Here is a 14,790-nt window from a genome sequence, read left to right on the forward strand (position 1 = left end):
ACCCCTGCATCCTTTTCCAGGCTTCCCAACGCTGCACACTCTTTCTGCTCCCACCAGTCAGCACAGAGCGTCAAGACCCTTTCTCAACTTCAGTTGTGTTGGTGGTTGCAAATTTCCAAGTTCAAGATTTTCCCAGGACCATCTACAGACTAGTAGGGGTCTGGGGGGCACCGCCTCACCACTTTGAAAAAGCTCATCTTCACTACAGCTTGACAAACTTCTAATGGTGATTCCAACAGCTTCTCCCTGAGCCATACAGGCGGCCAGCTGACGTTTCCAAGGACTTGCAGCTGACTCCTCTACCACCCAAATTTGGCCATAACTCGACTTGATTTACATTAATAGAGGAACTAAAAGTGCCAGTTCTCCCCCTTATCTGGATGCCCCCCCCCAATCTAGCTAAGAATAGAGTGCTTTTTAAAATAACTGTGAGTTGGGACAAACTTTACCACAATAAAACATTTTAATTTAATTCAGAGTAAGAGATAAGAAATAACTCTTCAATAAAATATATAAAATTATACAAGAGACCCTTCCAACGGGATAAAAATATACTGGTGGAGGAGATGGGCAGGAAGGTGAAATACCAAGAAGCTGACTGTATTGTCTGACAACACCATTTTCAGCAAATCAATAAAGATGGCTTCGCCCTCCGCCCCAACAACATGTTAGAGTCTATAAATCCCCTAATAAGTTTAGCACATACAGTAAGCACACACACACACAGCATGGGTTTTCCTTCCTGAATCTATGAGCTGTTGAAGAATATTTAAAATATAGATCATAGTTACAAGGCACTAGATTTTTAAGCAGACAATTGCTACACCCGACCCCAGTCACCTTTGCAACATGTGAGGACTCACGTAATTAGCATTTCACAGAAATCATCTCTTCCAAACATGTTTTACCCTTGAAGCTCTAACTCCAATGACCTGGAATGGAGTCAAGATTGACCTGACAGGAGTTAAGAAGTTTTCCTACTTTCTACCTTACCCTGAGGAATTCTCAGGGATATTCTTAGCCTCCTCTCACTAACCTTAATAAAAAAAAGAAAAGAGTTAATAGGGAGAAAAGGAGGGAAAACAGGATCAAATGTGCATCTCAGAAGAGATTTTTCTCAGGCAAACATGTTACACACCTCCCTTCATTTGCAAAAATCTGTTTGAATCTACCTCTTGTACGTACTGTGTCTACTTCTGGTGTGTTTTCCATAAGAAAGTCCAGGATCCTCTCAAACCCTACCTAGCAAATTCTGCAAATAATCTCTTCCCTTTTAGAAAATGTAGCAAACAGACTTAACACAGTATCTTAAGAAGATGCGATCTAGAAAAATGGAGAAATGTATATATAAATTTTGCCTTTCAAAATAACTTGAATTTTTACATCTGGCATATAAAAACGTCTTATATTTTATTATATATTTATACATAAAAACTAGCAGAGCCAATATTTGTGAGAGGAAAGGGAGACATTTGGAAGATTATGAAAACAAACTAGGTCTTGGTGCCTCTCACCTAAACAACCAATTCACTCTGTATCAAGTGGCCCTGTGGGCCCTGCTGCTTAGGGTGGTTTGCCATGCAAGGCTTGCATTCAGGAGCTGGACTGGCACCACCTTCTCGGAGGGGGTCGTTCTATGCAAACATCCATCCTGGAGTCTGTCCATTTGGTCTTCTTTAGGATAGATGGTACATGCCATATCCAACCGGCGTGGCATAGAGTCCCACGGGCGGGATGGGAAGCACAGGTCTATGGAAGGGGTAAGATGCTCCATAAATGGATGCTGCTTGCAGAGGTGAGTTGATGGGGAAAGGCAGGCTGAAGCCCGAGGGCAGCATAGGTTTGGCAGCCATTTTCAGCTTTTCCAGTTCAGCCTCCTGCAGTCTTTTTGCCTTGGCCCTTCGGTTCTGGAACCAGATTTTGACCTGGGTTTCTGTAAGGTTCAGAGAGCTGGAGAACTCTGCCCGCTCTGCAATGGAGAGGTACTGTTTCTGTCGGAACTTGCGCTCCAGGGCTAGAAGCTGGGATGTGGTGAAGGGCGTGCGTGGCTTCCGGTTGGTCTTGTGTTTCCTCAGGGTGCAGGTTGTGGGGCTCATATGTCCTAAAGAACAGAGAGGGGAATCAATTAGCAAATGTGGCATTCTCTCTTCTCTTAAGAGAACACATAAACCTTGTTTCATTTTCCAAAAAGGTACCTTTGTCAAATCCCCCCCCCTCTGTCTCTGTGTCTCTGTCTCTGTGTGTGTGTGTGCGTGCGTGCGTGTGTGTGTGTGTGTGTGTGTGTGTGTGTGTGTGTGTGTTGAGAAGTAGTTAGTGGTGGAAAAGGACCACGTTTAAATGGTAGTTGCTATATTTTTATATCAGCTTGAGTAATGTGGTCATGAAACATTTTATATGGAAAACATACTGCATTGCAGAAAATGGAAACAGAAACCACCACTAAAGCTCTCCATAAGTCACAGGAGCTGAGCTTATCTCAGAAATAAAACTTCCCCAGCATTCAGTCTCTTGTCTTTAAAATGGGGGCCTGAACTCATACCTGTTCTCAATGATGGGAAGCACACATCGAGAGGAAAATGAAATGGGTGTTAGATGCTGGGTTAACACTGGGCCGCTCTCTGAACCAGAAAAGTGGGGCTGCACAAGCCTGTTTATGAAGGATAATCATGCAGATAAGGGCTGCGGTAAAATAATAGCATCCATGGATGGACAGGCAGATCCAAGCAATCAGCAACCACACAGCTGTCACCCCATCCACCCCACAGATTATAAAACCCCAACATCATTTTACAGATCTGGCCGTGTACTTTGGCAGTATAAACTTTATTAAGATGGGGGGAAAATTAGCTCGCTCATAAACGGACATGTCAAGGGAAACCTCTCTGCCTCTGAACTTCGAGCCCATGATGAGGGCATCTTAAGTCTCTTTTATCCATTCCATGGTTTAGGGCAAATGTGTAAATAATTATTTTGTTGTTGGAATTTAGAAGTGGGGAATAACGAGCAAAATAAAGACATGGCAACAGCGTCCAGACTCTGTTTAAAACGGATTGTTAATAGGAAGCACAGGATGGGGCCCCAAGGTGACTCCAAGGCAGCATCTAAACTAATTCTGGTCTTGTTTTCCTATTGGGTAGGGGAAGAGTGTGAAGTGACAAGAATACAATGTGAAACAATTACTTTTCTGCATTTGGCTTTTACAAGTTATTCTAATTTTTCTAATGTAGCCAGAGTGGTAACTCCTCTGTATTTGCAGGGGAATGTAACATTTCTTGTTTAGTTACTTTGGTGGCCCAAAGAATTTACATTTCATACTTGAGAGTGACACAGCACAAGTCCCAACCCAGCCTCTGTCCTGGTGTCACATATTAACCGTAACTTACAAAGTGGCAGGTTCTGCTATCAGAAAACAGAAACCTGGGAGCAAAATGGGCAAGGGACTTCAAAAAAGGCCTTGACTTTTGCATATGCTAATCCCTAACTAAACAAGCCAAGAGGAAGGGGCTTTCTTCTAAACTCCCACACCAACACCAAAGCTGGAGACCTGCAGAATCCACACCCTTCCTAAGCCTACCCGGGCTCCCTTTCGGATTCTCAACTCCCACTGCACGTCCTTGCTGTGTGCCACAGACGAGTTCTGAACCAGGGTAGCCTGGGTCACTCTTGTTGCGGCATGGGGAATTAACAAAATCCAGGCCAGGGAGACCGTGCGCATGTGGCAAAGCCGTGGAATGAGAACGTTCCCCCACCACTCCCATGCTCTTCCCCCACCCCATTTTATCAGCCAAAGAAAGCACGTGATTATACAAGGCAAAACAGCTTTTAGCCTACTTCCTCCAAATAACAAAACCAGGACCGGGGTGGTGGGTCCCTTCGACTCTAGCTCCCAGCGGACTCGTGACACTTTCTGGCTTCATCCTGCTGACACTTCCAGGCTCCAAGAACCTAGACGTTCTGTGTTTTCAAATGCAACCTCTGAGAGGCCCGAGTTTCTCTTATAGAAAGATTATCTGGGACACAGCACAGCCCACTGCAGGCTGCACGGGGCGGTGGGGGAACTGCCGCACCAGACCTTCAGGCCTAAATATTCCAGGACTTCTGACCTTCGGCCACCAGTCCATTTTACGGCTGGAATCCTGGATATGCTGTGGGGCATTGCCCCGGGGCCTACGAATACACAGGCACTCCAAATTTGTAAAACAAGTTAAGACTCTTCAAGTTGCTGAGGCTTCATTTCACTGTCAATAAAATGGATAAATACTACTTATCCCCTGGGGTGGCTTCGAAGACAATGTTTTGAGTGCCCAGAACTCCACTTGGGGGTTGGGGGGGGGTGAGTAAATAAATGTTCCCAAGAGCTTTTTCATGGGCCCAAACTGCTGATCCCTCTGAACTCTGCTAAGAAGCGTCCTCATCTGTTAACAAGAGGCTCTCTGCTGCCACACAAAGGAGATCAGATAAGATAATGTAGTGAAAAGCGCTGTGCAAACTTGAGTTAAATTCTTTAAGTCCTTAATCTCTGGGCCCTTTCAGCCTTTCAGAATTTCCAACAGGGTGGAGAGAGACTGCCAGAGGGGACAGCCCTGACGCCTGGTTATATGGTCTTGTTTTGTTCACAAAATACCATCTATCTCTAGTCCCGGGGGCTGAGGTGGAAGTGAAGACAGCTTCTCTTCAGGCTGAGCTTGGAAAGTCCCTCCACAATCCCTCTCCTCTCTCAGCTTTCCCAGAGTTTAGTGAGGGGTAGGCAAGGGGATGAGGGAAAAGGTTATAGAGCAGAGAAACCTCAGAGGCAGAGATAAAACTAAAAGCTGCAAGAGTGGGCCCCACCAATGTTAATAGGAAGAGGACCCAGGACCCTAAAGGGATGCCAAGCCTGGGAAGGCGGTCAGCAGTCTCACGAGAAGTGGGGTGCAGGTGAAAAAGATCAACACGGCCAGCACCTGTGATAGAGGGTCAGAGAAAGCGTGGATACCAGACCCCCATCCCAGTGCAAGCATGGATGGTGACCTGGGACAAGCAGGGGCAGTCCTCTTACAAGCACTAGCCACCACGTCTGAAGAGGTAGCCACAGGTGGCATGCCTCTGCCTGTACTCTGAGGTTCTAGCAGGCAGCCAAACGTGGTGAGCTTGTGGCCACCACACTGTATATTCTCAAATTCTGAAGGAATGCTTGTAATTATTACTGTGAGCCCAGGAGAGCCCATGAGGGTCTGGCCCGAACTAACTAGCTCGCAGCAAAACTCAGAACATAACCAACAACGAACTAGAACACGGAGAAACTTCCTTTCCGAATCAGTCTCTGCAACCATCCCTTCACAGGACCTGGCTTCGACACTCTGGAATTCGAAGAAAACCAACGACTTCCCCTCCACTTCTGGTTAACCTCCAATTGTCTAATCTTGATAGTGGGGCGCACTTCGCAGGACTGCCTCTATATTTTGAAGGTCAGTAAAACACACTTCGATACTCATTAGAAGTGGATCCCAGCCCGGTGTGGTGGTGCACGCCAGTAATTCCAGCACTTAGAGGCAGGAGGATGAGTTCAAGACCATCCTGAGATGCATAGCGAGTTCGAGGCCAGCACGGCCCACAAGAGACCCTGTCTCAACGAAACAAAACAGTGACTCTCCCCCTACTGCCCGGGCAGGTACCATAGTAGGCAGTGAAACACAAGCATGAAGCGTCCGGAGCAGGGGGATAAGGGCTGCAGAAACCGGCAACTGGGTTTTGGTTTTCAAATGCCAGCCAGCGCGCAGGTACCTTAGACTTGGCGCAGCTAGGGATTCTGGGATGCGACCGCTCGCTGAACTGGGGTACCAAGGGGTCAAGAGCATCATCCTGTTAACACCTGTCCCCAGCCCCTCTGGGACCCCACGCGCGGATCCAGCCCAGGTCCGGTCCCCGGCGCGCACTCACTAGGCGGCGGGGAGTATCTGCCGGGTTCCTGTATCCACGCCGCTCCATCTTCGGAATTTTCCGACTTGACCGAGGCGGTCTCGAAGGGCTTGACGAGAGGCCCGGGACTGTGTGCGTCCCGGACGCCGTGTCCCGGCAGCAGCAGCGGCCGCAGGGCAGCGCCAGCCGAGGGGCAGTCGGGTGGCACCGCGGGCGACTCCTTGGGCGGCTTCTTGTCGGACATGAGCGCCTCCACGCTGAAGGGCAGGCTGGAGACCTTGACCCTGCGCTCCTCCGCGCCGCCCTCGGCGCCCCCAGGTCCCGGCCCCGGGCCGGCCAGCATCGCGGGGCCCTCTTCATCTGACGAAAACAAGTCACTGCCTTTGGCCGGAGAAGCCATGACTTTCTGCGCCGTCTAGCTCTCGGCGCGCGACTCCGCTGGCAACTTGCAAGCGAAGACTCCAACTTTTGGGGGGGAGCCGGCAGGGGCGCGCCGGGAGCCCAGCCTGTCCTCGGAGGGGAAGTGGGAGACTAGGCTCGACCAATTGGCGATGGCCCTGCTCCTGACGCCACGGACGCTCGCCTCTGATTGGCTCTCTCTAGAGAGGCTGCGGCCCTCTACCCCCCCGCCCCCCGTTTGAAATAAATTAGGAGTTAATTACAGGAGCAGTCAGCAGAGTTGTTATTAGGCGATCCCTCAAGGGTTATAATCGCCCAAACTGAAAAGTCCAAGGCGTAATTAAAGCCGATTGTTTAAAGAGGAAGCTTGCCGAGTCCCATTTCTTCTGTCTTTTAACCCCTCTTTAAAGTGTACCTGGTGCCCATCCCACACGCTCCCGCCTGAGAACGTTGGAAATCCGCAGATGGCATTTCTGGAACATTTATAACGCTCCTACTATGAGCCCGAACTAGTGTAACTTTGTAACTATAGTGGAAAACAGTGGCCAGCATCTTTGCTAATGGAAATAGTTTAGGCGTGGTGCTTAGAAGCAAGCGTTTTTGGAGGGTGTTCCAAGTCATTCTTCAAGAAAAGGGACCCAGGATAAGGGAGGCTGAGAGGTGGCCAAGAGATGCCCAACTAATCTCTTCCCTGCCATTCCTTTGCCTTTAAAAGAGGCTCTTGCTCTTCAGCTCTGGCTAGCTTAGAAGTCGCTCACTATGTGGCACAATGCTCTTGAACTTGCTGAGATCACCCCTGGCCTCTCCCCGACTGTTGAGATTATAGGTGTGCGCCAGCAGACCCGGCGCCAATTGATTCCTAGTGGCTAATTTATACAAATGGTCTCAATTTCTTCCTCTCTCCAAACAGTACTATTTTTAGAAACTGGAAATGCGTGTATTTTCTTGCCCCCTGAATCTCCTCTCAAATGCGTGTTCATGAGTTTTTTGAGCTTGTGTTTGTCACTGGGGTTCAGGTGCCAGCATTTGGCAGAGGAGAAGGGTACTTTCGACATTTAGTGTCTTTATTCTCCCTGAATATCTTGGAAATAACAGGATTCAAATTTGCAAACCCCAAGCCTGAATATCTTTGAGGAAAGTACATCTCACCTGACTTGAATTTTTAAGCTGCATACCTATCCGTACCCCACCCTGTCACCCTCTCTAACTGAAGAAAGTCCTAAAGCATCAGTGACGAACTGCATCAATGCATTGAAGGAGAAGAGAGTTTTGAGGTAGAGGCCTGGAATGGTTCTGAGCCCGAAGACCAGCAGTCTTAGATAGATAGATGATAGATAGATAGATAGATAGATAGATAGATAGATAGATAGGTAGGTAGATCGACTCAAACGTAGCTTTTTCCTATATCCAAAAGACCATGGTGAGGGAAAGAGAATCCTGCTCAGCCCAGGGCCAGAAACAGCAAAGGCTTCTTAAACAGTTCCTGCAGCACTGAAGGGAAGTACCATTGTTTTAAATTGTTTGAATAACCAAAGCTTGGCAGGTATCTCCCAGTTCAGGTCTCTTAGAAACTTGACCTCCTGGACATATAGACCTCTCTGAAACCGTGTCCTTTACTCCAGACATTTGCTGGAGTGAAACTTCACTGATCTGAAGAGACCCAAGTGGGGAAAATCTTAGAAGATAAAAAGCCTTCACCAGATACTTCAGTTCAGTTTTGGAAAAGCTTTTTAAAAGTTTTCTAAACGGGTCTTCTGAAAAACTCTTGGAACCGTCTTCTACCACAAGATACAAGCACTGTGTTGATGTTGCTAAAACTGGAATCCCAGAGAAAACGAGAAGACTATGAAAGCTGTCTGGAGATGCAAGCATTTTCCCTGGAGTCACATCTGATGATAGGAATCTCAAATACAATACAGGTAAATCCAGATTAGGTTCTGTGTCTTCTCAATGCATGAGGTAAGATGTGGGGTGACATATTTTGGAAGCAAATCTAAAATTCGTTTAGCTCTAAGTTGCCAAAGTGTACAATAAAATTCACGTTTCAGTTGGGCTGAACCCAGCCAATGCTTTATAAATAATCCAAAACCCCATCCTTAAAATGTGTCAGTTTAGGGGCACAGGCTGATTCCTAGGAAGTTTAAAAAAGGAACGGAGGATCAATTCCATTGGAATGCTTTTATTTTAATTTTCTTCTGGCAGAGGAAAATCCAGGCTCTTCCTCACTATTTTGGGGAAATGATAAGACACAGAGGGAGATGGTGGGGGAGAAAAGGAATATTTAGTATTCCTCTCCAGGGTGCCAAGCTCTGCCCACGAACAGGACGCATGGTCAAGAGGACAGCTGGAGCTCCGCATCCCCATGCCAGGCGCCTCACCAACTCTGCTAGAGTGGGGCCAGGGAGGAAAACACCTGAACACCGAGTTGGCCATTCACGGAAAGCCCCATCTGCTCCAAGAGTTTTTCATACCCAGAATATTTTAATTCACGTCCTCTTCGTGGCTCAAAATAGAGAGCAGCCATTCCTCCGGATGGCTTTTGTGGGAATTAGCTTCAGTAGGTTTCATAAAGTAGTGGGGGTAGGAAATTAATTTTGAAATAATATTGTATATCAAAAGCAACATTAATTCATCCAACGCTTTCTTTGTCTCGGGTATCCGGAAAAAAAGGAACCACCACCGGCCTTCACCGACCCCGAGGCAGGTCCTTTGTAAAATCCCAGAGTAGATTTTCCTATCCTGAAAAAGGTGCAGGTTTGGGTGTCTTCCCAGAGCGGAGGACTGGCTTTGACACCTAGGGCGCACACACGCACGCAGTAAACGTTAACCCCGGCATAGTTGGGACAATCCTTATGCAGCTTTAATACTTGAAGCGGTTAGAATGGGGGTCCAACCAGAGCCCAGACACCAAGAAGCGTCACCTTTACACCTTGCCCAAGAGCCTGAACTCAAGCAGGATCTCATTTGCTTTTCAAACACATCACTACGGGCGGAGACTCTATCTCTGTCTCACCACTGAAAAGCTTCGGAGTAGGAAGCTGCCCAATCATGCAAACAGGAGGTGAGACACCCTTGAATTCCTCTTGGGCCTAAGCTTGTATCTTCCCTAGCTCCCCACTTCCCGGGTGCCTCTCACAGGAGCCCGGACCCTTCGTGGAGCAGCCGCGCACGCGCGCCCCGAACTCCAAGGTGAAGGCACTCCTTGCAAACTGTGAAGCGCTGAGCACGGACCTGGGCGTTTGCAACCCCGAGGACGGATGGCTGGATCCCAGTGGCTAGGAGGGGCCGGGGGAGGGGCAGAGAAGGCTGTAGACGGGCCAGGGCTGCGGGTAGGCGCCAGGCGCGGGGAGATGAAAGGCGGGCTCCGGGGGAAGGGGCTGCGCCGGGTGACCGGCTCCAGCCGCGCCGGGCGCCCCGCCCCCGCTGCCCGGGGCAGAGGCGGCTGCCCGCGCCGGAGCCGCGTTAATTGCTCTCGGCCCGGCACTCAGCCTGCGCGGAGCCAGGACAACCTCGCTCCAGGAGGAATGACAATTCACCCTAATGGGACAACCTCACTCCCGGAGGAGTGACAATTCCTTCTAATGGGCCGCTTGTTAGAGGCCTATTCTCCGAACCCGGGTATCAGAAGCGGGCAGACAAATGGGCGCCAAGAGCCGCCAGGAATTCCACCACTGCCCTCCACTCCGCGGACATTCGCTGTGTGACTTCGGGCAAAAGATGGCTCCTCTCTGAACTCATTTTCCTTACCTGCGCGTGGTGGGAAGAAGGGAATAGGGCAGATCAAACCACCGACTGGGCAGACAAATCCCCAGGCAGCTGGAGAACTCCCCACCCCACCCCTCCCCATCTCCCCCACCCCACCCCACCGAGAGATACTCAGCAGGGATGTTAGGTGGATATTCAGGGTCGGAGAGTGTTTCTTTAGCCCCTGTTCACGTGCTTATGATGCTTAACAAAGGGCCGCAGGGGGAAGGACTTTGACTGCAACCCTACCTGGATTCCTGACGGCGTCCCGAGAGGTGTTTTGCTGACTTCCCACCAGTTGAAGTTGAGGGTTAGAAAAGAGAGGAGCCTGAGAGGTCAGTCCCACCCTGGACCCTGGAAGATGCCCAGGACAAGGGTCTGTGGAGTGAGGTTCGTGAACAAGCTGCCCCTCTCCAGGCCTGGAGCCTGAAGGGAGAATGGCCAGTGCTTGGAGTGTTCGGCCCACACTGGCTCAGATGTGACCGTGGCCCAGGGGAGTGATGCCTGGTTCCGACCTGTTCGCAAGCAGAACCCCTCCGGTCACTTGTAACCACTGCCTTCTCGGTTTCCTCTTTCAGAGCAGAGCATGACTCATGCCTGGAATCCCAGCACTGGGGAAGGTGAGACAGGAGAATTGCTGCAAGTTCAAGCCCAGCTTGGGCTACATGAAACACCCCCCCCCCCCCCCCGGCCCCATCTCAAAAAGCCTAAGGAGAAAGAAGAAATGAACCCACTCTGCATAACCTACAGGCTTGCTGAGGGAGATGTAGCAACAACCCATGGTCATGGAAGGAGGTGGGACCTGGAGTTGCCTGGTGTCTTCCTTCCTTGGGGACCTTCTTTGGGCCTGATTACAAGGTGACCTGATTAGAAGGATGGGTAGGACTTGTCATGAGGAAGGAAGCCAGCATTGTGCCCAGTGAGCACAGAAGAGTTCTGAGCATAAGTACAATGAATAGATGTTGATTGAATCAAGTCCAGGTGGTGACCCAGCCTGCCCCGTGGAAGGAATCTTTGCCCTCACTTTGGTGTGAACCTGGAGTTGTGAGCACTGAGCCTGCTCTGTGGAAGGAATCTTTGCCCTCCCTTTGGTGTGAACCTGGAGTTGTGAGCACTGAGCCTGCTCCGTGGAAGGAACCTTTGCCCTCACTTTGGTGTGAACCTGGAGTTGTGAGGATCTCCCTGTTTGTGTTTCAACAATTGAAAGTGATGCTGGGTCAGGAAGTAATCATTCCATGTTGTATCCAAAATGTCTCTAGACTCCTATATCATCATAGTCCCAAGGAAAGAGCCACTCAATTTGTAGCTGGAGAGTTTTTCACCCGCCCAAGGTTTAAGTAGCAACTAAGTGACCCAGCTGGCATTAGACCTCAGGGGAGACAGGCCCAGCTGGGAACTACCTTCTCTTTCTCTCGGTTTGCATACAGCATGACTTCTGTCCCTGGCTTAAAGTGTCCAGAGACACTGCTTGTTGGTACCCATGTTAATGCAGTGTCTTGGTCTTGCTTGTCCATATTTTCTAGAGGAAATCATGTTTTTATAGTTCTTTTTTCTATCATCTATCTATCTATCTATCTATCTATCTATCTATCTATCTATCATTTATGTTTATGTACCTGTGCCATGAAGAATGGCAAGAGGTCAGAGTACAACCTGCATGCATCCCTTAGTTATCTCCCTCCACCCTGTATGTTCCTGGGCTCGAACTCAGGATGTCAGGCTCGGTGGTAAGCGCCTTTGCCTGTGAGCCATCTCTCCAGCCCGCGTTTCTGTAAGTTAAAACACCCCAAGGCATTTAGAGAACAGCAAGTGACACCCCAGGGTCTGCTGCCCTTAATGATGGCAGCTGGTGCGTTCTGAGCATTGACTGTGTGGCCAGGCACTGTTGGAAGCACGAGGCCCAGACCAGTTCACCAAAGCCCACAACAGCACTATCAAGGAGCTGCTATTATTATCTTCATTTTGCTCACAGGAAACCCTAGATACTTATAATTTCTCCTTTTGAATCGTGTTTGTTCAGGGGTTTGTTCTCTCTCCACCCTTTCCTGACCTTCCTCACATAGAAAAGAAGAGTCACCACAGTTTAAATAGGAGACCGGAGTGAGTGGAATTCTATACAAAGGATATTTAAAGCATTCAGGACTTAATGAGTTTTCCAAATTTGAACTATAGTTAAGCCATTCTGATAATGATAATACAACTCACAGTATATTTACAATATCTTCTGTGTATTGTAAATTAATCTAAGTGGTATGTTTTTCCTTTACCACTTTGCCACTGTTCGTGGCTTTAGGCAAGCAAGTTTATGAAGAGGCTCCAGACGCAAGCAAGAAAAAGGGTTTGAACTTCGGTGTGCCACTCACTGGCTAGGTGACTTGGAACCGGTCATTCTCCCCTCTGGGTCCCTCATCCCTGTCACTGGTCAAACCAGGTTTGGTAGCCGGGAGTATTGTGTCTGAGCTTCTGAGGTAGAGGAGAAAGGGACGGGAGGAAGATGGGGGAAGAGAAAATCCATCTCCCAGCAGGCGGTGTCCGAAAGATGCCTGATTAAGGTCTCCAAGAGAGTGGAGAAGCTGTGAGAACTTAGTGGTTAGTCTGGGGAGGCTGGAGCTCCAGTTTTATCCCGTAGCAGCTGTGTGTCTTCAGGCTGGTCTACCCACTTCTCTGAGCCAAGCCTCATTCTCCCAATCAGAAACTGAGGGCTAATAATCCCTGTTTCAGGGGTTAGGAGGATTAAATGGGATTGTGGATATAAAATGTAAGGAGAGCAATTAATCCTCTCTTCTTGCCTGATGCCGGACTCGAGTGTGAGTCAGCAGATGAGTGGCTGGGAGGAAGCACGGTCCATCATCGTGATGCAATTAGAACTAACACTATTGGTGTGGATAATGGTAGAGGCTTATGAAAGTCAGGCTTGCTCAGAGTCCCTGGGGCCTTTGGGCAGCACAAGAAAGCTTTGCCGAAGCTGCCACACAGGTCTTCCCCGGACCAAGTCACATCACAGCGGCGACAACACGGGCACCCCAAAGGCAATGGTCCTCATCCCTTCCTCTGAGTTCAGGAGACTAACACACCATCACCTCCACAGAGACTGAGCACTTGGCTTCCACATCCAGAAGGGTGCAGAATGTAACTGCAAAATACCATCCTTGCCTCCACTCTCCTTGCTTTCAGAGCAATCCTGTGACTTGCCTTTCACTTTATAAGTTTGTTTTTGGTCTTAAGATTCTAATTTATTGAAAGATAAACATTAATTAAATAATAGCCCCATTGGTCCTGGGATAAGGTCAACAAATCTGATTGTCCTGAGACAAGGGAAGAGTCGTGCTGATGCCTGAAATGTGGTAATATTGATTTACAGCATCAGAAAAGGGCAGGTCTGCTTGGAATCCTGTCCTGCCTCTACCCAGATGGATGGCCCTGGGCAAGTTATGTCCTGTCTTAGAACTTTGGATCCCTTATCTGTAAAATGCAGTGATTATTCCTACCTCCCAGGTTTACAGGGAGAACTTTGATAGAGATAATAGAGAACGGCATTGTTGTTGTTGTTGTTATTGTCATTGTTATTAATGATCATTACAGCAGATCATGGAGGGTGTGCATTTGACTGGATGTATAGAATTGTTAGCATAATTAGTAAACAATGGTGGAGGAGCTTGGTCAAAACTCTAGTTAGTTGTCCTTAGATCCAGTTATCTCAAAGCTTGCCACTTTCAAAGGAGTAATTGCAAAAGAGGAGAAGGATTCTTTGAAAGTGGAATTCTGGTTAAAAGTCACGCTGTTGCTCCCCATTTAACCAGCCCATCTTCAGTGAATAGCTGGGCTGATTACCACTTCCCCAGCAGACAGAATGCAATGGACCCTCCAGACTGCAGGCCAAACTAAGACAAGTGATAGCTGAAGCGGGAAGATGTTTCCAAATTTTGTTCTTTTCATAACTAATGAGAGGCACTGGCTGATGGGCTTGTCTCTTTCTTTCTCTTATTCCCCTGGCTTGTCCAGCCCCTCTTCTGTTTTGTTTGAGGCACTGTGGCCAATCCCAGGCTGGCCTCAGATTCATCACCCTCCTCCTCCCTGCTTTCCTCAGGTGGCTATATATATAAATATATAACTTTATATATATATACATATATATGTTTATATATATATTTATATGTATAAATATTTAATATATATAAATTTATATATCAGTTATAAATATATAACTTTCTGAAGCTGAGGTTGCTGGGAGCCCATTATGTGTATTTTTGACCAGAATCGGCCTTGTTCGTTCATTTTTAAAAGCCCTATTCCTTTGCACATTCCCAGCATGGCCTCAGGCCCTCCCCAGGTGCTGCTAGGCTAGAGGTCATCCCTCCACACACTAGGCCAGTGCTCTGAGCCTGGAGGTCATCCCTCCACACACTAGGCCAGTGCTCTGAGCCTGGAGGTCATCCCTCCACACACTAGGCCAGTGCTCTGAGCCTGGAGGTCATCCCTCCACACACTAGGCCAGTGCTCTGAGCCTGGAGGTCATCCCTCCACACACTAGGCAGGTGCTCTGCCAGGCTGGAGGTCATCCCTGCACACACTAGGCCAGTGCTCTGAGCCTGGAGGTCATCCCTCCACACACTAGGCAGGTGCTCTGCCAGGCTGGAGGTCATCCCTGCACACACTAGGCAGGTGCTCTGAGCCTGGAGGTCATCCCTCCACACACTAGGCAGGTGCTCTGCCAGCCTGGAGGTCATCCCTCCACACACTGGGCCGGTA

The 14,790-nt window shown here is 48.7% G+C and overlaps 1 protein-coding gene across 1 annotated transcript; it reads right to left on the bottom strand.

The window, feature by feature from the left end:
* Nucleotides 1–444: 444 nt before the first annotated feature.
* Nucleotides 445–6,404, bottom strand: Msx2 (msh homeobox 2). The gene is made up of 2 exons (XM_006976837.4): nt 5,920–6,404; nt 445–2,101 (listed from the first exon to the last, which is right to left on the bottom strand). The coding sequence occupies exons 1-2, from the start codon at nt 6,296–6,298 to the stop codon at nt 1,677–1,679; spliced, it is 804 nt and encodes a 267-aa protein (XP_006976899.1). The 5' UTR covers nt 6,299–6,404; the 3' UTR covers nt 445–1,676.
* Between the last annotated feature and the right edge of the window lie 8,386 nt (nt 6,405–14,790).

Source organism: Peromyscus maniculatus, chromosome 5 (assembly GCF_049852395.1).
Source record: "Peromyscus maniculatus bairdii isolate BWxNUB_F1_BW_parent chromosome 5, HU_Pman_BW_mat_3.1, whole genome shotgun sequence".
In the NCBI taxonomy this organism is placed as follows: Eukaryota; Metazoa; Chordata; class Mammalia; order Rodentia; family Cricetidae; genus Peromyscus; species Peromyscus maniculatus.